The sequence below is a fragment of the Anser cygnoides genome, chromosome 1 (assembly GCF_040182565.1).
Source record: "Anser cygnoides isolate HZ-2024a breed goose chromosome 1, Taihu_goose_T2T_genome, whole genome shotgun sequence".
NCBI lineage: Eukaryota > Metazoa > Chordata > Aves > Anseriformes > Anatidae > Anser > Anser cygnoides.
In genome coordinates, this window is record NC_089873.1 from 46,515,707 (window position 1) to 46,541,468 (window position 25,762).

Sequence of the window (25,762 nt, forward strand, 5' to 3'; positions counted from 1 at the left end):
TGCTTCATTTCCTCAGTGCTTGCATCTGGCAAATCCCTATAAATATTGACTTTTATAAATACTGTTTTTTAAGTCTGAAAATAAGCACAACGTTTTTATTATTCTATGAAGAAAGGCTGAGAGAGCTGGGGATGTTCAGTCTCTGAAGAAGAGAAGGCTTCGGAGTGACCTCACTGCAGCTTTTCAATATTTAAAGGGGGCTTACAAAAAAAATATGGAGAACAACTTTTTGCTCGGGCAGATAATGATAGGACAAGGGGGAACAGTTTTAAACTAAAAGAGGGGAGGTTTAGATTAGATGTTAAGAGGAAATCCTTCACTCCGAGGCTGGTGAGGCACTGGAACAGGTTGCCCAGAGAGGTGGTGAATGCCCCATCCCTGGAGGTGTTCAAGGTCAGGTTGGGCAACCTGATCTAGTGGGTGGCATCACTGCCCATGGCAGGGGGGTTAGAACTAGAAAAGGTCTTTGAGGTCCTTTCCAACCTGAGCCATTTTGTGATTCTGTGATTTTTACTGAGAAATTTCTCATTCTCCAATATATACTGTTTATGTAGTTACACTGCCTGGCTACATAAAAACTCAAACTAATGCAGTAGTATCTAAGATGCTATGAAAGATCTGCTGGAGTTAATTTAATTAATGTGTTACGGGACTAGGGCTGTTTTATATTTCAGAAATGTCAGTAGATTTCTTGGGGATAGGACGTGAGGACAGCAAATCTCCTTGGTTCTGCCCTTCCTCTGTAAGAAGGACAGCCTCCTCCTTTTCTCTGACTCCATTATATTTTAATATTTTACAAAAAATTCAGTTAGTTGCTTGAAGAGAAAGGAGTATTGCTTTAGGCATCCCCTGACAACATAGTCTTCCTTTGGACCAAAAGAGTGGGTTTCCATTATTCTGACGTAAAATACAGACGGAAATGGAAGTCTGTACTCACTTTAAATAAATAAATAAATAAATTTACTCTAATGATTTTATTTTGTCTTCTCTTTTAGTTCCATGTCCAAATTTGTATGGCCAGCTGAATGCTTTACAGTTCACCCTGGATGAGAGAAGTATTCTTTGGCTAAACCAGTTTGTGTTGGATTTGAAACAGAGTCTTATTCAGTTCATGGCCATGTACAAGTTAAATGATAACTCAAAATCAGATGAACATGTTGATGTCAGAGTTGATGGACTAATGTTAAAGGTATACTGTCATTGATTAGGGGTTTTGAGGTTCTTTGGAAGAAAATGCTTATTCTCTTACTCTGAAAAGCCATTAGCCGAGCACCTTAAGGAATAAGTGAACAAACAACCCATGCAGTAAGCAGCATTGCTCTAGAAAACTATGCAAATATGATGGTTTGGACACAGACTTGTCTTAGATGCTAATTCATATCCTAGTGTTCTTTTGTGTTTTTGTGTTTTTAACAGAAGATCTGAATTGGGAGTATTAACACACGTTATTTCAATGTGTTCAGTGAAGCTGACATAGCAAAAAGAAAAACTTTAGAACTGCATTTAAAATAACTAGCAAACGTATGTGCACTCTGCATATTAATGCAAGCGACTTTCCTTGCTCCTCTGATTGTAGTATATCAAAGCTCTTTGGTCTTCTTAGGGAATGCCTGGAGTAAAGAAACTAGTCCATCTGAAGGCATACGTCCTTCTCTAAAACCAATTCTTTACATTTCTTGTTTCATATTGGCCCTTTGCTGTAGTTCAGGTAGAGAAGTTTGTTCTCTACATGTTTATTCCAGAGGAATGACATTAGTAAATGCAGCTGAACATCAGATTTTTGCCTTCCTTGTCATCATCTTTGGAGGAGAAGGTTTGTCGAGGAGGGTTTTTTCTTTTTTTTTTTTTTTTTTAGCTGAACTAAGAAATAAGACACATCAGTCTAACATAGCTGTCTTGAATCTAAGTCTTTCAGAGAAGAAAAACCTGAGTCCCTTATGTTTTTGTACAAACACTGAGTTTTAGATGCCACAGTATCCCTCTTAAAAATTAGAAGAAATAAATGTTAATCTGCGAGCCTGACTTACCCCTCTTCTGTATTAGTATACTTGAGTTATATATATATAATTAATAATATAAAATTAATATATAATTATGTTGCTGTATTTTAGCTCTTGTGGCTGCTATTTTTTTAAATTATACATTTTCTTAATCTATATCTTTATAACTAAATGAAATGTATTTCTCTTGCAGTTCATCATCCCATCTGAAAATAAACCTGAAATTCATAAAGATCAACCTCGTGCAATTTCCATTCAGAGTTCAGAGATGATTGCTACAAATACAAGATACTCGCCAAACTGCAGGCACTCTGATCTGGAAGCTTTGTTTCAGAACTTCAAAGACTGTGAATTTTTCAGTAGAACTTTCACAACGTTTCCTAAGTCCCAGAAGAATTTTAATCTTTTGCATCCTATCTTCCAGAGACATGCTCATGAACAAGATACTAAAATGCATGATGTTTATAAAGGTTATATCATCCCCAAGTTGAATAAGTATGCATTAAAGACATCTGCAGCTACTGATGTTTGGGCCTTGCATTTTTCCCAGTTTTGGATAGATTACGAAGGAACAAAAAGTGGGAAGGGCCGACCAATAAGCTTCGTGGACTCATTCCCTCTTTCTCTTTGGATTTGCCAGCCATTAAGATTTGCAAAATCGCAAAAGGAGCTTTTATTGCATAATCAGACAACTTTTAACATTCCAAAAAGTGAATCTAGTGATCTTGCTAATAGGTTGCAACGTAAAAAACTTTTAAAAGAGTATTACAGGAGTGAGTCAGAGCCCTTGAGCAATGGCATTCAAGTGTCTCATTTCTCAGACACTTCAGGAGTGCTTTCTGAAAGCTCTTCCTCTGATGCAGATGTACATGTTCTAGTCCATGTTCAAAAACATGTAAGCATGCAGATCAATCATTATCAGTATCTTTTTTTGCTGTTTCTCCATGAATCCCTTGTATTGCTCCTAGAAAACTTAAGGAATGATGTAGAAGCAGTGACAGGAAAACCTGCAAAGCAAACAGATATCTGCATTGGGATCCTGCTGAAAAGCGCAGAACTAGCCTTACTACTCCACCCAGTGACTCAGGGAAACCCTTGTAAGTCTCCAGTTGTGGAAAAAGAAAGCCCTGTGGCATCAGAGCTCTCTCCTTCAGGAAATGGAGTAGCTCTTACTTCAGAGAATAAATTAGTTGGTAATAAGATAGTACTTGATTATGTATCTGACTGCAAGCCCATGAATGCTGAAGCTAACAAAGGCATTTTAACGGATCCTCTTTTGTTTAAGTCAGAGAGTAATACGGATTTTCAGAAAGGAATGTCATTTTCAGATGATGCATCAGATAAAGGTTTGGGAGATACCAGTGAAGGAGGAAGCAGTGGACTTTTTAGTAGAAGTGATTCAGAGGAGGTCTGTGGACCTCTAAGTGACAAAAGTAGCTTGCATCATAGAGACTCAGTGTCCATTTTAAATAAGAGAGAAGATTCTACTGAATTTTTCATTGATAAAGAGGATGACAAAAATATGTTCTCAAATAAGTTAAATGAACAGGAAGGTACAACTGAAGGCTTTCTTAACCAAGTCACTGACTTGGAAACAGAAACTACCTTAGAATCTGAAGAGCTTGAAATCAACAAAGAGAAAGTGACCTCAGTTAGAATGTTTACATCCCAGCCTTCATCAAGGTATAGAAGATCTAATACTAAATCAGTTTTACTGCAATTTGAAAATATTTATCAATCTTTTTGTCCATGTACTTCTAGTAATGGGCAGTGAAAGTGAACATCTAGTAGGTGAAAATTTTAAAAGTATTTAAATTCTGAAGATATGTGGTAACATTCAGTAAAAGCTAAAACGAACTGTTAGCTAATAGTGTTAAACAATTTACTTAACTTTCAGTTTAAATGTTACAAAATATATATTGAGAAAATAATTGATACAAATATGTACAGGAATGCATGTTGTTTCTCTGCTTAACTCTTTCTTGCCAAAGGATTATAGAATAATCAGATTTTTTTTCTTTCGTATCTTATCTGGTTTAGAGGATTTTTAAAAGTAACTTCTAGGAAATTCCCTTCACGTAAAGTAGTAATATCCTATGTCTTTCTATTTCAAAGTGCAAAGCCTAAGGAACGCTGCCCGTCCAGCCTTCCTGCGTTCTCTGTTTCTTACAAGAATATGAAAAGAAGTCCATCGCAAGTCTCTCTGGATACCATCTCTATTGATAGTATGATGCTAGAGGAGCATTTGGTGGAGAGTGACGGAAGTGATAGCCAAAGCTTTCTGGAGAAAGGTAAATAGATTTAACAAAATATTTTTAAGCAATCTATGAAAATGTTGTTTGTTACTAAAATAATACCCAAAAGGATTGTGGTACAGCAAACCCTGAGTATCTTACAACACTATTGCTGTTAGCTTCACTAGTGAGTAATACCGAGTATGTTCACAGCACATCATTTCAAGGGAAAACAGCTGGGTGTGCTACTTAAGTAGTGCTGCTTAATTAAGCACTAGTCAGTTTACATCTCTTGAGGAGAGTAAAAGCATTGCAGTGCTGTGTGGGAACCCTGAGTTAAGCAGAATTATTCCCTGCTTTGCTTTTAAGCACCCATTTTTGGCTGTAAGTGCTTACAGGCTGGCACCTTGAATCAGTGTTACACTTGAAGTGGTAAAGAATCTTCAATTTTAAGAGTAGATGGGGGGAAAAAGAAAAATTCACTAATGCTTGTCGTGAAAATCATCAGACAGATAATTTGGTAGTCTCCTTGCAGCTTGTTCCATATGAAGCAGTTTCTTCCTATTGACTGTGTAACAACAAATACTTGTCCAGTTTTTGCTCATCTGTGCATGTGCCTTTGCTCCTGATCTGAGGGATGAATTCAGCTGTACAGTAATTGTCTCTATATAGTCTGTAGCGTTGTGCAAATATAATGATTTAACTCTCTGGTAGAACTGATTAAATAATTTTCTAATGTCAGGAAATACAATAATAAGATTTTATTGGTACCTCTTTTCTGATAAATTCTATTTTTGAATGAGGAATAACAACATTCTTTTTCTGTAGATTTTCTTTTTGGCCTAGAGCAGTAATGAGAAGAATGTTTCACTTGCAGACCTGTTATAAATTTGGATTGTAGGAGCATTTCTGCATATGCATATGTAGGAGTATGCCATAAAATATTTTTTCCATTTTTAATAACCTTTATGTGTCTTTTTAACTTAAACAATATTTAACTGCAAGTTAAGTCTGCATGCTTCCCAGTTGTCAAGGAAACACTAACTGTCATGATGACTCTAATGAAAAAACATACATACTTTCTCTAAACATAAACCTGCAAGCATTTCCTTTAGAGGTGCTGTGTAGTGTTTTAGATACACACCTTGGAATCCTTAACCTTTTTTTCTGCTGAATCAGATTTGATTTGGAAGACTAAGGCCCTTCACAGTTTTTCATGCAATGCATGCAGAGTGTCGTTTCATTTTTGTCAGTATATCCTGCCTTACTTTCATAGCATCTAAAACTTCAAACTCTGAATGAGGAATGGATTTGGCAGTTCAGTCATAAATATTTGTTTAATATGCTGTTCAACTCATTTTTAAAAATGAGTTAACGTATTTATGCAGTACCGGACACTGAGTTTATTCTTAATGCAGGACCGATTCAGGTTATGCTCTGCTAACTTTGCGTTTTTTCTGATGCATGTATGGAAGGTATTACAGCCACAAACTATCAAAGCCCATCAGAAAATGCCCATGAAGGAGGCACAGTGATTGAAAATTGTGATGGGTCATCTCCAGATGCCATGAGTGCTGCTTCAGAGAATGCCCATGAGACTAGTGAAGAAATGGTAATACTATTGAATTGCATTAGAATACATGGTTCAGTAAATTGAACTTTAAAATAAAGATAAAATTAATGCTTTTTGAGGGGATTTTCTACTATTTTTGGGAGTTTTTGTTAGTGCGCTATGTAGGCCTATGGATCTAGTGCCATTGTAATAAATACAAATGAAGATTATAATTCAAGTTATGCTGAGCATTCTCTGTTCTTATCTCCTCTGTGTAGCCACTATTGATAAATTACAGTAGCCACTTTAAAGTGTCAGGAAATATTTCCGCTTTAATACATAGTGATGTTTCATAATAGCATGTTCTTTTATGCTCCTACATATTGAGTATGATATTTAAAAAGAGTTTTTTCATATCAAGAGTATATTAAGCATAACTCTGACATCTGTTACATGGAGATATTTCATCAGCACTGGTAGCATTCTGTAGGATTTGCAAATAGGACCTTAACAACTGTCCAGCCAGGTCAGATGAGAAATGCTTCTTGTCCAGGATGATGTCAGGACAATGGCCAGTATTTAGAGAAGACTATAAAGACAGGAGTTGTGGAGAAAGATTCTCTTCCTGAGACACCATGCGGGCACCAACTTTCTTTATTTGCCTATCTACTTCTTGCTGTTCTTTGTACTAATCAACACTTCTCAAATTATGTTCTTGTATCAGTTAAGGTTGAGAACTGGAAACCTAAGAGAGTATGGATCAAACAAAATACAATGAATTTCACCTTCATTTAAAAAAAAAAAAGCTCACCTGAATTATGGGTTCCTTCCAAATAAACTTTGTTACTTACACATATAAATAATATGAAGAAAATAAAATTCATGCAGCTTGTTACACAAATATATGCTGGCATTTTTTTCTATTTGCAGAATATAACTAAAACAAACAAAAAAATAGAAAAAAGCCCAAAGTAGTAGTAATGGTGATGGACATATAAAACATTCCAATAACAAAGCTGACTTTTGAAACTGGCTACTACTTTTTTCAAAAGACACTGCAATTCAATAAGTAGAGAAAAAGGGCTGACTGCTGTGCAAATTGCCGAAGTTTAGTATTCTGTCCTGGTTCTTCACCGTGGTCTGGTTCAGCACTGGAAATGCTTGGTTGCATTTATAATACACATGAAGCTGGGTGCAGCCTCAAAAAATGTCAGGTATCACACATGCTTCTTTAACAAGAGTGGGGAAGGGCTATCTCACTTTCATGACTTTTCTGGCGAGTTCTGAATTGTTACGGGTGGGTTATGAACACAAGGGTCTGTCTGGGCAGACAGTTGAGCCAACCCATTGTCAAGCCGATGGGTACAAAAAGAAAAGAAGAAATGAGAAAACTTTCTGTGAGCAAGGGTTATGGGTACAAAGATTCTTTTCCTTTTGAGGGAGGAGAGAAAGGTTTAGGTAACTTCATAAACAATAACCAATATAAATTCAATTTTAAATCTCATTTTTTAATCTTAATATTGTTGACAGATGTCTGTTGTGGTTTTCCAAATATTTGGTGTTAATGGCGAAATCGACATCAGAGGCGAAGATACAGAAATATGCCTTCAGGTCAACCAAGTGATACCAAATCAACTGGGAAATATCAGCGTTCGACACTATCTTTGCAACAGAACTGTGGGTAAGAACTAATAACGAGATTTCTATTGTGAAATTGGAGTTGGAAACATTTGTTTTAAATAAATGAAAACACTGTATTACCCTTAAAGCGCAAAAACAGTTTTATGCTTCTGCTAGTATGGTAACATCCTTTTTATGCTGGTTTAGAATATCTACTCTGGTTTCTTTCCTAATTGCCATACATTGAATAGGAGGCAAAAATAAGAAAAAAAAAAAAAAAAAAAGGAAACATTTCTGATGGGAGGGTTAAAAAAAAATGCATTAATTGCATTGACTTCTCCTCATTAATACAACTTGAGTTTAAAAAAAAATAAATTACATTTTGCTATTGTTTCATCAATATGGAACTCTTACTGCTCTAATGATACTTATTTGTACCCTGGTTTGAAGGGCTGTTTCTGAAGACAGCTTCTTCATTTCTTAAAGATACTTTTCTGTACAATAAATTAAAACCCACAGTTTAAACCGATTTATAATCTGTGCTTTAAAAAAAGTTAAAATTGCCTTTGTATCAGGAAAAACAAGCTGCCATGACAGCCTTTATTCTTTCTTTTCTTTTTTAAATACACTTGATAAGCATACAGAGAGTAGTTTCATGCCAGATATTGGCACAACTAGATCAACCAGTATATTAAGTCTGAGCTGTTCTTGGGCATGGATACATGTACATTATCTGCCAGGAAACCTAGTTCACATACTGTGAGGTTTTCTTCTTGGCATGCTGTATTGGCATGCCAGTCTGTCACAGTTTGTTTTGCTCCCCTTTGCCAGCCGTCCACACGGATTGCTAGATGCCAGCTCTGCTGCACTGCAGGGTTTGGGCGGGTGCAGATCCCCGATGCACCTGCCTCCTGCTTCTGGTTCATCTCCTTTCCCAGGAAACAATTATAGCAGCAGTTGGCTGCCATTTATTTCCAGCCTTGCAGCAGTACGGATTTTCTTCAGGAGGTTCTGCTTGGTGAAGCAGCCTCCAATGTCCTAGCTAAAAAAAAAAAAAAAAAAAAAGTCACTTTCTGGTAAGCTGAGCTGTTGCCAGCAGCTGCTGCTTGAGCAGCTGTTGCGTGATGTTGCAATTGTGTTCTTGCATCTGAAGGCATGAGGGAGGTCCAGCAGGGAAGTCTCATTGATGACCTTCAGACAACAGGCAGCCAGTTCTGGTTATCTGTCATGTCCTCGTAAAAGCAAGAGGAAGTAAACAGTAAGAACATGGCACCTTCCTGCTCTCACTTGGATCTGAAACTAGAACGTGCCTCCAGCTCAGCTGCGTATGAGAGGCTTGTGCACCGATTCCTTTATGGACAATCGGTTACAATGTGACTGGGATCTACAAATACTGATGTTATGTATCTCTTCCTTTCTGTTTCTGGTGGCTTTCTGGATAGGTGGCATATCAACACTTCTTTCTACATTGGTCACTCTCACTCCACAACATACATCTTTTCTCTTCTCCACAGAGCTCTGCTTTCTGTACCAAGTCAGGAATCTTCTGCAGCCAGTGCTGCTCCATATCTGCTACGTATATCCTAATATAAGAACTAAGGAGGGAAGCAATTTAAAAATAAAACAAATTCTAGAGGATCAAGGTTAGGATTAAGCTTGAGAATTGGGTTGAAAGAAAGAATTTGAGTTAACAGTAAGAAAAGGTAACTAAAAGAACGAATGAGCAAAAGCATAAGAAAAGTATCCAAAAAACAGCAACTTTCCCCCTAGACCTTTAACAAAACTTACTCAAATGTTGAATTAACAGTTGTAACCAGTTACAGCTTGCTATAATGTTAGCACAGTAAATGTAGGAAGGGAAAAGTGTGCTATTGCAGGAGTAAATTTGAGGGCAGTGTGGCAGCTGTGCACGTCCCAGCAGAGCTGGCTACAGGACGATGACTTTCATCAGATCGTGTGTCTGGCAGCAATAACAAAAGAAGTGGGGCAGAGGTACTCTGCATAGGAGAGAATGCTTTTCACTGAGACCTTGTCGTGCATGTGGAAGTTTGTAGAAACTTCTGAATTGCTTAACCCTATTTCTCTCCCATTCTATCTCAATTATGGCAGTTTCAGGTAGCTACAAGATAACTGACGTTGGCTTCATGGCTGAGACTTAATGCATGGTCTTTTAGTTTTCTACACTTTGGAATCTTTGAGCAATGTTGCAGGTGCTCTTTCCTGGTCCCACAATACCTAGGGCCTACCTTTTTTCCGACTTCTAAGCTTGTAAGCATTGGACTTTGCTGAGGTTAAACCAAGAAGCATCTGTATGATTTTTTTTTATTAATTCTGTCCTCAAATTCATTTAACAGGTAGATGCTCTACTAATATAAACGGACATAATTCAATTAGTTTTAATTGAGTTACTTTTTAAAATATCTTTCAAATTTCAGTGTTTGTTTCTTAACATGATTGTTGTGAACATTATATGCTTTTTGTTGTATAAGTCAGTTCTCTAAGTCAGACATCATAGTGACAGATATGACCTTTAACAAATCCCTTGGGGTAGCTGTTTCTGGTGGTGAACCCTTTTTTTCTGAACTACACGTGGATACTGGGCTTAGTTTTTCAGTATCTTGTTACCTTAGGTTTTTTTATTTTGTTTTTAGAACTGTTCAGTTGAATGTTACAGTTGTCCTTACTGGTTAAAAACACTGAAACTAACAAGAAAATGCTAGTTCCCTTTAAGGTTCAAATCTACTGCCACCCAAATAATAGAAGCAACACATGCTCATGTTCTCTATCTTACTAAATTGCTGTTTACGTTCCTGTGTGTTAGCAAGTAAGTTCCTGAATCAGGAAATTATGCCTTTCCAAGAGAATACCTGCTCTCCTGAGAGTGTGAGCTGACTTAAATGTTTTTCTGAATTAAGACTGAAGGATTTAGTGGAAAAATATGTAAAATAATTGTTTTTCAGTTCTCAAGACATTGAGAAAACACAAATCCTTTATGCACAACTATACTTCTGTATCACCCTTTTCTGTTGTCACAGTGATGTACAAGTACTATATACGGATTATTTTTCTATAGTACTTTTAAGTGATATACGTACAAAATTTGTCTGAATTTATTATATATACACAGTGTTGTAATTCCTGGAATATACTTCCAAAGTACTTCTGGGAAATTATTTGGACAATAGAAGCATAATTAATTGCATCATAATTGCTTTTTGTACATTGCAAAATTTTAATGCAAACTTATTTTTCTTTTGTAACAGGTTCTGATTGTAAATCTGTGGCCGGACCAGTTAGTTCATCACCTGAGATTAGTTTGAGATGGGAAAGTGGGCCCAGTGCTATCATACATTCTATGCTGGCTGTAAAAAATGGTTTTCTCCAGTGTCATGTAGAGAACTTCAGTGCTGAATTCCTAACTTCTTCCCTCACAAACATTCAGCATTTTCTAGAAGATGAAACTGTTGCAGAAGTGATGCCTATGAAGATAAAAGTTTCTAATGCGAAGATTAATTTAAAAGTATGTTAACGATAAGCTATTTGGCTGCTTTAAAGAAATTGTGTTCTTATTTCTTTGATGATAACCTTCTAATCTGGATACAGTTAACTTCAAAGAAACTGCTATCATACTCTGTAAAGTCTTTAGATAACAGTAAAACAATTTAAAAATCCATAGATTTGGTTAACTCTGTGGTATGCCTAGAGAGGAATTCTCTGCATGACCAAGCTAGTTACGTGAATTAATACTTTGTACTTTTTTCCATCCTTTCCTAGTCAGTTTTATAGAGTGACAAGATCTAGGAGTATTACAGGTAATGTATACCAAATTCCTACAGGCACAGTGTGCTTTTTTGTTTTGGTTTGGTTTTGTTTGTTTTTTTGTTGGCTGGGCTTTTTTGCTTAGCATGGTGATGATATTTTAATTACAAAACAGATTTTTGAGGGTAATTGTCTTTCCTACTTAAAGAACAGGTTATGTAATGAAAGTGCAGTACAAAAGAAGGAATAGATTACAAGAACTCCAGTTCAAACCACTTGAATACTGCTTCTTAGAACCCAGTTTTTTCTGTTCTGCTCTACCTAGAAACAGTTACTAAACAGTGCAAGCTTTTCTCACCACTCTAGCTTAAAATAGTAACACTAAGAGGACAGTGCTACTCCAGTCTTCCAGGTGATATCCTTTTGGACACTTAAAAGGAGTGTCTGTGCTGCACAACCATTGGATTCAAGGATGATTACACTTGGAAAAAAATCATTATAACATTGCATTGGAAATTAATAATCACCTATGTAAATGTGGAATATAGCAAGGACTGGAGTAGCAGCTCCAATTCTGCATCGTAGGCTAAGGCCTTGAACCTGTTAACCTTCTGGACTGGAAGGTCAAATGTTACCTGTACAATATTCTACTCAGACTTGAATATCAAAATCCACCAGTATTCCCTCTCTACTTGGTGCAGCTTTTCCATCCCCTGAGGATTCTTAAACACTCCTTTAGGGCTATTTCTATACCAGCAGTAGTGCAAGGACGTTCTGTAAGAGCTGTGAATCTGTTCCCCAGATTTAGGTGCATCACAAATGTGAATGTTCAAGTGCAGAAAGAAAGGTTTCAATATACAATCACCTAAATTTTAAAAACAGGATTGTGCTGATTTATTGGAAAGAAAGCAGACTTAAGCAAACTGCTCGAGAAAACAGCTGTGCATTAATAAACGGGCAATAAGGGTCTGCCTGGCAGCATTAGCACTAAAGTGCTCACTCAGCTGTGCACATGTCACAGGGAAGCTGCTCATGGTGGCTGACGGATGGCAGATATGAGACACAGATGATTCCTTTCCAGAGCATTGTTGGGTAGTAAAGAGTAAGAAGATATGGTTCAACTTTATGCTGCACTGACTATTCAATACTGTATATTATTGTTATTATTTTTTTTTCTGAATGGGACTTGATGCAGTGTGTTTCCTGGAGAAAAAAGAAAATAATCTTCCTTAAACTCTTGATTTATTTTTGCACTTTCTACTGCAATCTCAGTGATGTTTCAAGAAACTTTATCAGTTACACCTCAACAGCTTTCTTTTTATGTGCTTAATGCTGATATGTATAGTTTATGATTATACTGCATTACTTTGCTTGACAGGGATAATGAACTTTAAAAATGTCCTGTGGGGACCTCAAAGGAAGTAATTTGTGTCGTTTCCCTTCTGATGAGTATAATAATGTAACTGAACTACAGCTGGTGTCATCCCAAACAAAATTCTAAAATGACAAAGTCCCCTTAAGAATGATACATGTCCCTTAGAATCTTTAAATCATTCAAAAGAAAATCAGATATAGTGTGGGGTTCTTATCTCTGACTCTGAGAGCTCCTGAGCTAAAGGATGTCTTGAGTTGGGATTTAATCTTATTGAGATGACTGTAAAAATACTTTGAAGTATTTCAGTCAGATTGTATATATTGAGTTCAGTGAACTTACTCAAGAGATAAATATAGGCCTTTAATATGATCCACAGGAAAAAAAAATGGAGTAGTGGAGGTCCTGTTAGAAATTTCTGCTCTGAAATGTTCCCTTTCAAGGTTCGTTAAATGAACTTATGTTTAATTTAACATCTTAGCTATTTTGATTTCCTAGTAAACTCATCTTTGAATATTCATATTTTTTTAGGATGACAGTCCACGTGAAAATCTCAAGGTGTCTGAGCTAGTACCTATAAAACTACATATTGACATACTCTGGATAGAAAGAAATGACGATGGCTCTTTTTTCATTAGAGGTTTGTATCTTCGTGCCACTGGATATCTCAACATTGTAATCTAATTATTATTAACACTGTTTTTTTTGTGTAGACGTGTCTAATAATGAAAAAATAATTGCTGATAATTTGTGTAAGTAGTGTTGCACTAAACCTTAATTCTAAGTGTAGTTAGAAGAAAGTTACCTTTTTGAGTAATGTATTGTCTGTGATAACCTACAGCTGAATCAATCTGTGAGAAATAGAAATATGCATATAACTTCCTGAGGGTATGTTTCCTCAGTGCTTCATCATAATAAGTCTCAGATTCTTTCAAGATCAACTACAAATCAAACAAAAAGTTGCATTTCTTTACAATTAGCCAAGAGAGTTCTGTGTTGTCCTTGTGTTTTTGTCTTACAGGTAGTAGGTAGAGCATATTGTAAAACAAAAATTTACCTGAAAAGTCCAAGTAACTTTTCAATTTTGTATATTATGGTAGTGTCTTGGCAGGTTATGGCTATGATGGCACTGCAACTGTATTTCGAATAGGGATTTAACTTTATACCTTTCATGAACTATGTTAATCCTTTTCTCTTTCTACATGTATAGGCAAATACTAAATACTGTTAACAAAGCAATACATTTAGAGGTAGAACTGCACTGTTGTCTTACACAGATATGTCAAAGTATCATGGAGTAATCTAGGTTGGAAGAAACCACAGAAGGTCATCTGGTCCTTCTCCCTGTGCAAAGCAGGAGCAATTTAGATCAGGTTGCTCAACACCCTGTCCAGTCAAGTTCTGAGCATCAAATAGGTGATTTCACAATGTGTCCTAAGCAACCTGTCCTAATCCTTGGCCACCCTTATGGTTAATTTCATTTAGTAATGCCTACTTAGAATTTCCTTTGTTGCAGCTCATGTCTCTTGCCGCCTGTCTTGCCAGAGGTGCTTGAGGACTTCCCAAACACTTCTGGGAAAGTCTGGTCCATCTTCTCAATACCCTTTCACTTGGCAGGCAAAGGTAGCTTACAGATCACCCCATAGCCTTCCCATCTTCAGGTTGACAAATGCATTTCTCTTAATCCCCGTATTTGTACATCATGTACTCCTAGCCATGATCATCTTGGTAGTCCTCTGCTGTCAGTATCTTTCTTACGCTGGGGAATCCAGAACTAGATCCAGTACTCCAGATGTGGTCTTACTGCTGCTGAGTATAGGGAGGGATAATAACTTCTTTGTTTGGTCATCTACACCCTTGGTAGTGCAGCCTGTATGTGGTTGGTCTTGGCTGTGAGGGCTCACTGCTGACTTACGTTCAACTTCTTGCTCACCAAGGTCTACAGATCCTTTCCTGTAATGTTGCTTTCTGTTGATTTGATCCCTGTCCTACAGTGGCGTAAGAAGTTATTTACTCCCACCTGCAGGACTTCACACGTGAGCTGAATTTCCTGAGACTCCAGTCAGCCTATTTCTACAGCATGTTCAGGTCCCTCTGAAGAACAGCCTTGCTCATCTTGTCAGTCACTTACCCTTCAGTTTGGTATTGTTTATACACTTGTAGAGGATGCACCCACCCCTTCATCCAGGCCCTTAATAAATTAATCTGACAATATATGATGTATTGTATCACTTGAGGAAGAGAAGGTTGCAGCGTGATCTTAATACTGCCTTCACGTACCTAATGGGAGGTTATGGAAAAGATGGACCAGACTACTCAGAGATGCATGGTGGCATGATGTGTTTGTATTTTAATTTCTCCACGTTATCTAATAGACTGAATATCTTTAAATGCTTGAAAAACGCATTTTGGTCATCTTTAGATACTAGACATTGGAGGAAATATTAATTTAACAAGAAAATTTAGAAGAAATTCTTTAAGAAAAAGGAATTTTAGACTATTAAGAATGGCGCCCTCATTTTACCCTTGGTGTACAGCAGTATATTTTAATAGAAGTTATAGTGCACTTCGGTTATAAATGCTAGAAAGTTTCCTTAATGGTAAATCTTTAAAGTTGTTTTCTAATTTAAAAACTTGATTCTGCAAGTTTATCTCACTGTCTTCAAATATAAATGCAGTCATCAGATCTAATTTGGACTTGCAGACATTACTGCAGTAGCAATATTAATAGTTACCAAACTTGTGCTCCCTCCCCCCTGTTTCAGTGCATGTTTCAGGCATTGGATAATGAAGATCTGAAATATATAGTTCTTTAGATACACTTTCTGAATTGCAAGCTCTGTTGTCTCTGTTGTATAGCTAATTACTCAGGATACGTATCATGTGGTGATAATAGCAGTCAGTATAAAAATGTGGTAATTTTCTTTGAGCTGGAAGATGCACATATAGTTTCTTCTTATGCCTTCTTTCCTTTCTCTCTTCCTCCAAAAGGGTATACAATGTTTATTTAATTTTATTTTAAATTTTGTATTTGATTTTGTAAGGTAAATATAGACATGCCTAATATCAAAAATGTGTTTGCTAAGGTGCTTTTAATTTAGTGCTGATGGCAATTAAACTTTATAAAAAAAAAAAAAATACAAAAACCTAAATGCTACTCTCAAGTATCTTTCTGTGTTACAGACAATCAAAGAGTAAATGATGTGTCAAAGATGAAGAATTCAAGTAGTGCATTGCAACAAGCAACTAGACCTGCTGGATTTAAAACACAGGACCAAGCCACACAGACTACTTGTGAAATTCCCAGACCTTTTAAATCAAGCAGTGATTCAGCTGACTTCCTCAAAAATGAGGTATTGAGAATTCCTTCACTCCCATAAAGTTGCAATAATCATTGATGTGGTGGTTTTACTCGGGTGGGCAGCTGAGCTCTACCACAACCACTCTCTCACTCCCCCTCCTCAAAGAGGAACGGGGAGAAAATACGATGAAAAGGGCTCAAGGGTTGAGATAAGGACGAGGAGATCGCACAGTAATCATTGTGATGGGCAAAACAGACTCAGCATAGGGAGATAGTAGGATTTATTACCTACTACTAACAAGCTAGAGAAGTGAGAAACGAAGGAAAGAAACCAAAAGCACCTTCCCCCCCAACCACCCTCTTCCACCTCCTCCCCCCGAGCGGCGCAGGGGAACAGGGGAATGGGGGTTATGGTCAGTCTATAGCACTTCTTCTCCGCCACTCCTTCGCAGTCACTCTCGTCCCCTGTGCTGTGGGGTCCCTCCCACAGGATGCAGTCCTTGCTGAACTGATCTGACGTGGGCTGCCCACAGGCAGCAGCTCTTCAAGAACTGCTCCAGGTATGGTTCTGTACCACAGGGTCCATCCCTCAGGAGCAAACTTCTCCAACCTGGATCCCCCATGGGCAGCAGCTCCTGACAGGTCACCTGCTCCTGCGTGGTCTCCTCTCCATGGGCTACAGGTCCGGCCCGGAATCTGCTCCGGCAGGGGTCTTCCACAGGCCGCAGTCTCCATCGGTGCAGGTCCACCTGCTCCACCGTGGTCTCCTCCATGGGCTGCAGGGTAGAACCCTGCTCCACCGTGGTACTCCATGGGCTGCAGGGGGACAGCCTGCTTCACCATGGTCCTCACCACAGGCTGCAGGGGACTTCTGCTCTGGCGCCTGGAGTACCTCTCCCCCTCCTTCTTCACTGACCTTGGCGCCTGCAAGGCTGTTCCTCACTCCTCTCACTCTCCCAGCTGCTGTGTGGCGCAGAGTTTTTTTTCCCTGTCTTAAATATGCTCTCACAGAGGTGCGAAACAACATCGCTTATTGGCTCAGCTCTGGTCAGCAGTGGGGCCCCTACCAAACATGGGGCAGCTTCTAGATCCCTCTCACAGAAGCCACCCCTATGGCCCCCTGCTACCAAAACCTTGCCACGTAAACCCACTACAATTGATAATCACAGTTGTTTGGTTATCCAGGAGTAGGCTGGGGGAGGGTTACTTCTGTTTAGAGATCTGAGCTGGAAACTATGAAATACAGATAATATAGTTCAGTATATAGGCATGCAAAATAAATGTAATACTACTTTCTAAATAGGGTGGTAATACACTGCAGACTAATTCTTCCCCTTTACGTCAGATGGAGCTTTATGAAGAAGCGATTCACAAACTCTGTAATAATCCTCTCTCCTTTCTTCTGAACATCTCCCTGATCCCTGCACAGCACAACTGCCACAGGTGAAGGATTAGATGGTTGAGTCAGGTCCTTAGTAACCTAACCTGTCAGTCATACATGAACTTTGAATTGATGGTGAAAAAATTCACACATCACTTTAGCTTTTTTTCCCCCACTGGATACCAATCTATTCCTGGAGCTCAGAACCCAGTGTCATTGCCACTCCTCTCCCGAATGGAAATGGCGTAACTAAAATATGAAGTCCAGGGTACCTTGCCTTTTGATCTATCTTCATCAATTCTCTCCATGTTCCACTGTCATTACCTGGGTATCAGTCAGCTGGCCCCAACAAACCTAAACCAAGCAATGAATGTAACCATTGGTTTATATTATTTTAAAATGTGCTGTAATGGAAAAAGTCGGCAGTATGCAGGAATATTAATAACGTGTTTCTAACCTGATCATTTCAGCTTCTTGAAGAAAATGAATGTCTCAAACAGGAACTAGCCAAAGCTAAAATGGCTCTTGCTGAGGTCCAAATGGAAAATGATGCCCTCCTTCATCGTATAAAGAAGATGAATGTTGATCATCAGTAGGACAATGTTCTGTTGGTGTGAGGCATCAACAGAATTTTGGGTGATCACAGCATCTGAAGTACTGTTTGTGAATTGCTGGAAGACGTGGTTATTTTTTTGTCACAAAGTTCTCTCATCACAAACAAAATGTTTGTGAAATAGCTACTATTCTGAAATTATCATTAAACATTGTAACTTTTTTCAGCCTGTTTTAAACCGAGATGACTTTGGAGAAATCAGTTTATACTGTACTTTATTAATTTACTGAAGAAAAAAATCATATCATCTACTTTTAATATTATCAAAGGAGATGTTATTTTTAAAATGTTTTTTGAAAACCAGATGGCTCAGCAATGAAAGAAGGTGCCTAGCTGCATAACTGAGTAAAATGTACCATGCCTCATTAACAAACTGTACCTCTGTTTGTTAAGATTATGTTCTATTATTACCAGATGTCTGTATAGGAGGTTGCATTTGCACTATGATAATATGGGTTAGATCCTCTAGAATAGTATAGCTATTGAAAATCAGAATAGTAGCCCTAAACTAGTCCCTAAATTCAGTATAATTTGCCCAGAGAGGATTTTAAGAATAGTCCTCTGGTGCTATTTTGTTCCATACACCCTTTCCACATGCACTCCTAAAATACCACAGTAAATGCTGGAGAAATTAAGTAAGAGGGCATACTACTGGGCTTTCCTCCTGCATGAAAGTCCGCTACATCTGTACAGCTAGTCTAATTTAGACATTCACACATTTGTTTTTCTCTCTCTGTGATGAGGAGATAGCCCTGCCGTAGGATCCAGCAGTTCGTGAAAGGTGAGATTTGAGCCATTTTGCTTCCATGTCTGATTCTGTGCACTTCATCAGACATGACCAAGGATTTGGTCCAGTGTATTTAAATATGTAATGTCAATGCTTGTTGGGGGGTGGGGGTGGAAATTCCTACAGGGATTCATTAATTGTATATTGCTTTTTTGATTATATATATACATATATATTTAAAAAAAAAAAGCTTTAGAGAATCAATTACCCTATGAAATGGTGAGATTACATGAGATGTAACTATACAATTTAAACCATGGCTGATTTGTATAAATTAATAATTTTCAGCTAAAAACTGGTACAGATGGATAAATAAAAAAGCACAACACTAAAAGAGAATATCAGAGTGTGCTTCTAAACAATTTTGGAAACAACATACAAAAAACATACATGCCCATAAGAGATTGTTTTCACTAGAAATAAAAATGATTGAATATTTTAACTAGTGACCTTGAATCTGACAACTAACAATATTTTAATTACCACCACAGTTGTTTCTGCTCCATGGGATGTTTGAGGGAAGTTTTATTTGTAGATATGCAGATAAGACTCAAAAATACTTAGTATCCTACGGTTTGACTTTGCATGTTTAATTAAAAAGTTTGATAGCCTAAACTGATTTTCATCAAAACTTTTTGGAGGGCACGAAATTTTCACTGCTGTAAGTAGTTATTGAAAGTATGTAATTTTAATCAGGGACTCTATGGAAGAACTGGTTCAGGCACTATTTAAAAGCCTGCCTCCCAAAACCATAGTTGAAACTCCCTTTATTACCCATGGGAACTTTTATCTTATTCTGAATAAGATTTAAAAAAAAAAAAAAAAAAAGAACAAGGCTGTTTCTAAGAGAGAAACTTAATATGTGCATTTCAAAAAGGTATTTAAGACAACACAGTATTAAATATAGGTAGTGCAATTTAACATGAATGTCATGTCAGATTCAGGGGAGGAGTTCTCAGCTGGTTGAATTCTGATTGGTACTGTTAAAGTCAGTAATTCTAACTCAGTTTACCCCTGCCGAGCTCTAGTTAGAATTATTCTAAAGAAAGGAATGTATAGAGTGGTTAGTAGCATGTGGCTGGAATAATATGTTGAGACTTGTTTAATTTTTAAAAAGAAATAAACAGCAATATTAAACACCTCTTCCTTCTTACTGCACAAGCTAGTACCTGTTTCTGTTAGCAACAACAACAACAAAAAAGAATCCCAAAACAGCTCTTTCCAGTACAGATGCAGAAATTCTGGGCGTCACCTTCTTGCACTTCATTACAATTGAATACATTTCTCTTCAGGGCAGTTTTGTAGCAATGAGCATAATATGCTCATATTATGCTCTATATATCCTCATATAGAGGTGTATGTTTGCTTGTGGATTTGGCACTACTGAGAATGATAGTACTGTGTCACTCTGAAATGAGTTTTGCTGTTGAAAAAGTACAAAGGGAGAGAGAGTTTATTCATGTCCAAAAGAATGATTTTAAACTAAGCCTTAGTAGGTTATCCCAAAAAATAGTGATTAGAAGTCCTTGGACTAAATAAAAAGATTTAATTCATTCTCGGAGCTCTGCTAGTGTTTGTAACCTCCTTAACTCATACGTGTGAGATTTGTACCATTGGTAGAGCCTCTTAAATGAATCGTGGCCTTTTATTCTGCAAAGAACGGTAGGGAACAGTTTGGAGAACTTCAATGTGTGCAGAAAACTGACTCCAGAAGGTTTACAGGCAAACTGTTACCAAGTTTTATTTTACATTTTCTGTGGAAATTTAAACTGGTCTACATGTTAGTCTAACACTCATTCAACTTATTTAGAAACACTATTCTAAAGTCTAATAGTGTGTCAAGCTAGCTCACCTTGAAAAGGCTGTGCACTTTCTCAAGAAAAGTCATCGAATCATTTGGCAAGCATTGTCCTAGTTCTTACATTAACTCTTAACATACCGATAAGCACCAATTTTAAATTAAGTTATATGCCTTACAGAATTACTTATAAAATACCTGTTGGAGAGGCAGTGGTGTGTAGATCCCAGCTGTTCTCTGACGTCCCTGTTCCTGCTTCACGCCAGTAGCTTTTCCTGTCCTTGGATTAAGCCCACTGTGGCCATTGTTAGAAAGAACCATGGCACTGGCTGGGAGGGAACTGAATTTTTTTTCCATGCCTGCATCCATTTTCCCTGGTCCCATTAGCTATGTCTGTTTATCCATAAGCTGTCTCCCCTAGGAATTGATTTAGAGGCTTAAGTGGGAATCATAATTGATCTCTAAAGGATAATTGTTAGCTGCAGAACATTTCCTAAGCCTGATGTGGTGATGGTTACCCTTAGTCACAATAAATGTAAGAGGAACGTGATGATCAAGGTAAAAACTTCTATCAAGCATCTACAATTCCAAGAGTACAAAACATGCCAATGTATTGCAGAAGTAAACAGCTCCAAGTGACCAGATTTGGGGTAAGTAAAGATGGAGAAAGCAGTTTCTGTATAAAAATGTTCTTTCATTGGTCAAGTTCTAAAAGCATTGATCACAAAATGCTTGAAGTAGATTTTAAGCTCACTGTTGATATCTGTGAACTTTGGAGAGTACTTTGGATTCTGATTCAGGTATTGATTTAAACCAATGTCTCTTTATCTGTTGTAGGAACTGAAAATGACTTTGCTAATATGTCAAGTAGCAACAGAGTGGGTACTTGCTGAGAAATCCACTAATTCATCCTTCCCAGTAGGGAAATGAGCTTTTCAGCAGCACTGTGATACAATCTTATCTTTTTCTCTTCCAACCTGTACCATTTCACTTCAGCTGACAGCTTTTGAACAGCAGCCCCATTGCCTCAGTTAAGATACCTAACTTTGTGAACCTCCTAGCAGGCTTTGGAGATGTGCTTCAGCTGTGCAATGTGTGGAGGCAAACACACGGCTTCTAACGGTGCAGACAATTTGCACTGAGGTGCACGCTTTTTAGTTTTGTGGCAATGTACCTCCTGATTTTCTGTTACTTATTAACCATGTGGAACGTGACAGGATGAGCAGCACAAAGATCAGGTGAATCAGTAGTAGGTGATGCGAAGAATGTATAGGGGAAGGTTGCCAACATGATCTTTTGCTGGAGGAACAGAACTATTTCTCAATGCAATTAATAGAAAGCATCAATCTTAAAGTTAATAATAAATAGGAGTTGTTTGGTCACAGTTGTTACTATGTATTTTTTAGCATTCTTATGGAAGAACTTAAATTTTAAAATCTCATAATTCTAAAATTATTTTTTCTTTTTTCTTTTTTCTTTTGAATTTTAAGTGATTTTTTAAAATTTGATTGTCTCCTCAGTGTAAGTACAGGACCAAACCTGTTGCCACTTCACAAGCTTCAAGCAGTTTAAACTTCTGCATGAGTGTAAGGAAGGATTTGGCATTTTATCTTTACATTGTCTGGCTACTAACTAAAATCTTTGCTTATTGGCTAGTGTGGATTTTGGATATGAAAAATCAAAATTATGAAAGAGGTATTTTTGGAACACTCTGAAGATTTACAAATGACTTTTTTGCAACTTGCAGCTTCTCAAATACTATAGAACATCTTTCAAGCATGCCACATGACTTTGCTAGCTGAAACAAACTGCAGGAGTGAGTGAATCTTCAAAAACCAACTGAACTCTCCTAATAGCCTGTGTTCCTACCCAAAGGAAGGGGAAGCTTCTGCACTCCAAAGAGAGAACTCTATCACATTGCCAGCTACTTAAATAGGTAAACATTATTAACTTTGTTAAAAGGTCATTTTGGTTTTTATGCATCACTGCCCAAACCACGCCTAACCAGTTACATGAAAGCATCTCTATTTTGTTGTTTCTTTGCTATCACCTCCTTTTCTGTTGCTGTCACTCTTTTTAACATCAGCAGAAGTGGAGTACCTGCATTTCCTAAAGCTTTTCCCCTGTAATTCCAGTGCTAAATCTTGCTTCGTTTAAGAATTTCTGAGGGCGTAAGTTTGGACATAAAAATAAGTTGCACCACAACTAGGCAAGGAGCTTCTGAAAATGCTGACTGCCTTGCATAGTGTGTGGGATAAGGACTAATGCTGTGTCTTCTGTGATAGTAAGCAGGTAGCATGGGGATGCATGAACTGGTTAATGCAGTTCTTCTAGGCTAGGGTAGGTTTGAAACCACCATGACTTGACTCAAGCTGGATGGTTGGTAAGCATCTCAAACATCAGATAGACGTATGCACAGATGAGTACTTCAGAAGTGGTAGTGCGAGCTGCTGAGGGCTGAATAATGAGTGAGACTCTGGAACAAGCCTGGATGTCTTCACATTGTCTCCAAACCTCAGTAAGCCATTACCATGGAAAGTACAACTGTCATAAATTTTACAGTGTAATTACATTGCACTAGTAACTATTGTTTTACTAATAAGGAAAAATAGTGCTTAACAGCTCTCAGAATTCCGAATTATTCATTCATTCTCCTTATAAACACGAACAAAACATGGTGAGCAGGTCTGCCCTCACCCAGCTACCGCTAGATGGCAGTCCAAGAAGTCACTTGTAGCTTCATTTCCTTCTGGGAACCAATCTGCTTTGTTTCTCGACTCATGAACAATCTCATTAAACTAGAAAATGTCAGGATACACATTTGGAGATATTATAAACTTTTGATGATTAATTTCATAGCATGATTTTTAAGTCAGGCTTTTTTCACTTTTAATTTAGATATTCTTTGTTTCTACTGACTTCTTTATGGCATATTCATGTTTTCTTCTTTAAATAAGCCATATGAACTGCCTGAACGCTTAAAGATTTTATTTCTTCTTTTTAGATTTAAATTATAAAAACATAATCTTGTACATTTTTTGCCTTTCATATTAAAATATTTATTGTGCTTATAGTGCTTCAACATTTTTTGTTAAAATAGAAAGTTTGGATTTTTTTTCTATTTTTCCTAGGATTGTGCAGATGAACAACTCTACCTTGACATTTTCAGTTTATTCAATTATCTTGCTAAGTAGAAAACCTCTGATTTTATTTATTCATTTTTAGTAAATGGAGCATATAGAAAAGTTTTTCTGTGTTTTGGGGGAATAACCATATATAATACCTTACAAATGCCTTCACCAGATGGTAATCTAACAAGATAGTTTATATTAACACTGTAGTGTGTGATCTGGAGTCATGTCTTTTTATATCCTGTTCAGCTTTCCAAAAAACATACAGGCAGAATGACTAAGCAGAGAGAAAAGCAATCTATATAAAATTTACTGTAGGAATGGGGCTGCTTTATTTTTGTCAGATAGTTGGAAAAAATAACATAGCAAGCAGATGTCTTTTCATTCCACTGGAATCTTAATGTGGTTTGTTCCTTCCACTTTTTTTTTTCTTTTTTTTTTCTTTTTCTTTTTTTTATTTTATTTTATTTTATTTTTTTTAATTTTAAGTAAGAGACTGCAGTTCAAGATAGGTATGATGGAGAGTTGTGGTTTTTTTTGTTGTTGTTTGTTTGTTTTTAAGGTGTCATGCTGCAATGCCACATGGTAGAACATGTTGCAAAATTTGTCAATATACTGGAAAACAACATAATCACAGCCACTTAATCTGAACTGAATTTGGTGTAGAAATGAGGCACCTCTGCTCAAACTTAACAGGAAAATTCCTGAAAAATCATTTACATCTAAAACAAGATTCAATATCTGCGCTAGAAAACAGTCACAAAAAAAATCTATTTACATACTTCTTGAGTACAGTAGCTTTCTTAAAAAATTATAATAAAATCCCCAGCATTTCGTTACTTATCCAGGAGTAATGCAAGAAATATGGTCAGTTGCAAACAGTCATTGATAAATTCTTTAAAGCAGCATCAGAGCTGTTTGCTTTAACTGCATCCTAAGTCCTCCTAAATCACTAACAGCTGGCAACAAGTAACTCTCAAGAAAAATTGCAAGTTAAAAGTTCCCAACTCATATTCATCTGAAGGGATATCTGAGAGAGTTCATGACCTGAATGCTGAGGCCCGTAAATCTTCCTTTGCAATTATCAGAAGTATCTTCAGCTTATACCACAGGAAAGTATTCCTTCAGTCATAACATTAAGAAGATTTTAAAAGACCCTGTGAAATGGGGCTCAAGAAAATATTGCAGTGGAAACAGACAATGCAGTTTCTCTTTTTCTTTGCCATTATGCAAGACGTGCACTCTGTTCAGCTCCTGTAAGTCACTGCTGTCAGAAGAGGGGAGGAAAAGAGTGTTTGAAATAAGTGCAGAGAAAACAATACATTAGAGCAAATTCTGAGTAACTTTTATAAGAAAACTTGTTACTATCCAGCTGAATTGTTGTCATCCTTAAGGTCATTGTGATTGCCTTTATGTCCAGGGTGCTGCAGTCAAAAGCAAGGGCTGTACCTAGCAGTGTTAGTGATTTATAAGCAGTAATGGTTTTTGTTTGTTTGTTTTTTCCATGTGGTGATAGAAACTTTTATGTGGAGCAACACCGTAATGTACATGCTAGCTGGCTACTAACTGCTAAATGCTGCCATTAGAGTATCACTGCCATAGTTTCCCACTTCACTGATGTCCCTTCACTTTGCGGACACTTGGAAACTTATGCTAATTGGTATAAACTACCTAAAGTGAGACTTAGGATAAAAGGAGACTCCACTATATCAGGTAGTGTTTCCAAGAGCTCACCTACAGCACAGTTCCTTAGATCCACGGGAAATGGGCCAGCCAGAAGGATCTGAGACTCAGAAGCAGTGGAGGCGAAGTGTTCTTACTGGACAAAGGTAACTGAAGCAGCACATACTTAAAAAGGATGAGGCAGAGCTGTAACTCGAATGTATCCTAAGCATGATGTACGCTACAGCCATCCTAACAGAGTAATCTTCCCTGTGAGAAATATGGAGTGATACTAAAGAAGATAAGAAAGTAGAAAACAGACAATTTTTATGAAGGGAGTTTAAACCTTGATTGTAGCAAGAAAGAAATAGGCAAGAAATGAAGACATGCTGATTACTAAAACAGGTGGTATGAGTTTTATAAAAGTACCAAAAGATTCAAAATGAGTGGGATAGATGATTTGATGTAAAAGCAGTCCTACATGAAACAAAAGAAGCTGACTCAGCTTATACATTAAAGCTGAATCGTTTCCTTGCTAAAATAAGGGAGAGG

General features: G+C 37.3%; 1 protein-coding gene across 3 annotated transcripts in view; it reads left to right on the forward strand.

The window, feature by feature from the left end:
* Positions 1-19,758, forward strand: part of BLTP3B (bridge-like lipid transfer protein family member 3B) — a 56,861-nt gene extending 37,103 nt beyond the window's left edge. For 2 of the 3 annotated variants that reach the window (XM_048061147.2, XM_048061146.2), the window contains 9 exons: positions 996-1,189; positions 2,194-3,683; positions 4,116-4,291; positions 5,710-5,846; positions 7,317-7,467; positions 10,670-10,926; positions 13,069-13,177; positions 15,721-15,890; positions 17,690-19,758. In XM_048061147.2, coding sequence (XP_047917104.1) covers positions 996-1,189; positions 2,194-3,683; positions 4,116-4,291; positions 5,710-5,846; positions 7,317-7,467; positions 10,670-10,926; positions 13,069-13,177; positions 15,721-15,890; positions 17,690-17,815 — 2,810 coding nt within the window. In that variant the 3' untranslated portion in view covers positions 17,816-19,758. Of the gene's footprint in view, positions 1-995; positions 1,190-2,193; positions 3,684-4,115; positions 4,292-5,709; positions 5,847-7,316; positions 7,468-10,669; positions 10,927-13,068; positions 13,178-15,720; positions 15,891-17,689 lie in introns of those variants that run through there. The other variant, XR_007162318.2, reaches the window with a different exon arrangement.
* Positions 19,759-25,762: the final 6,004 nt, after the last annotated feature.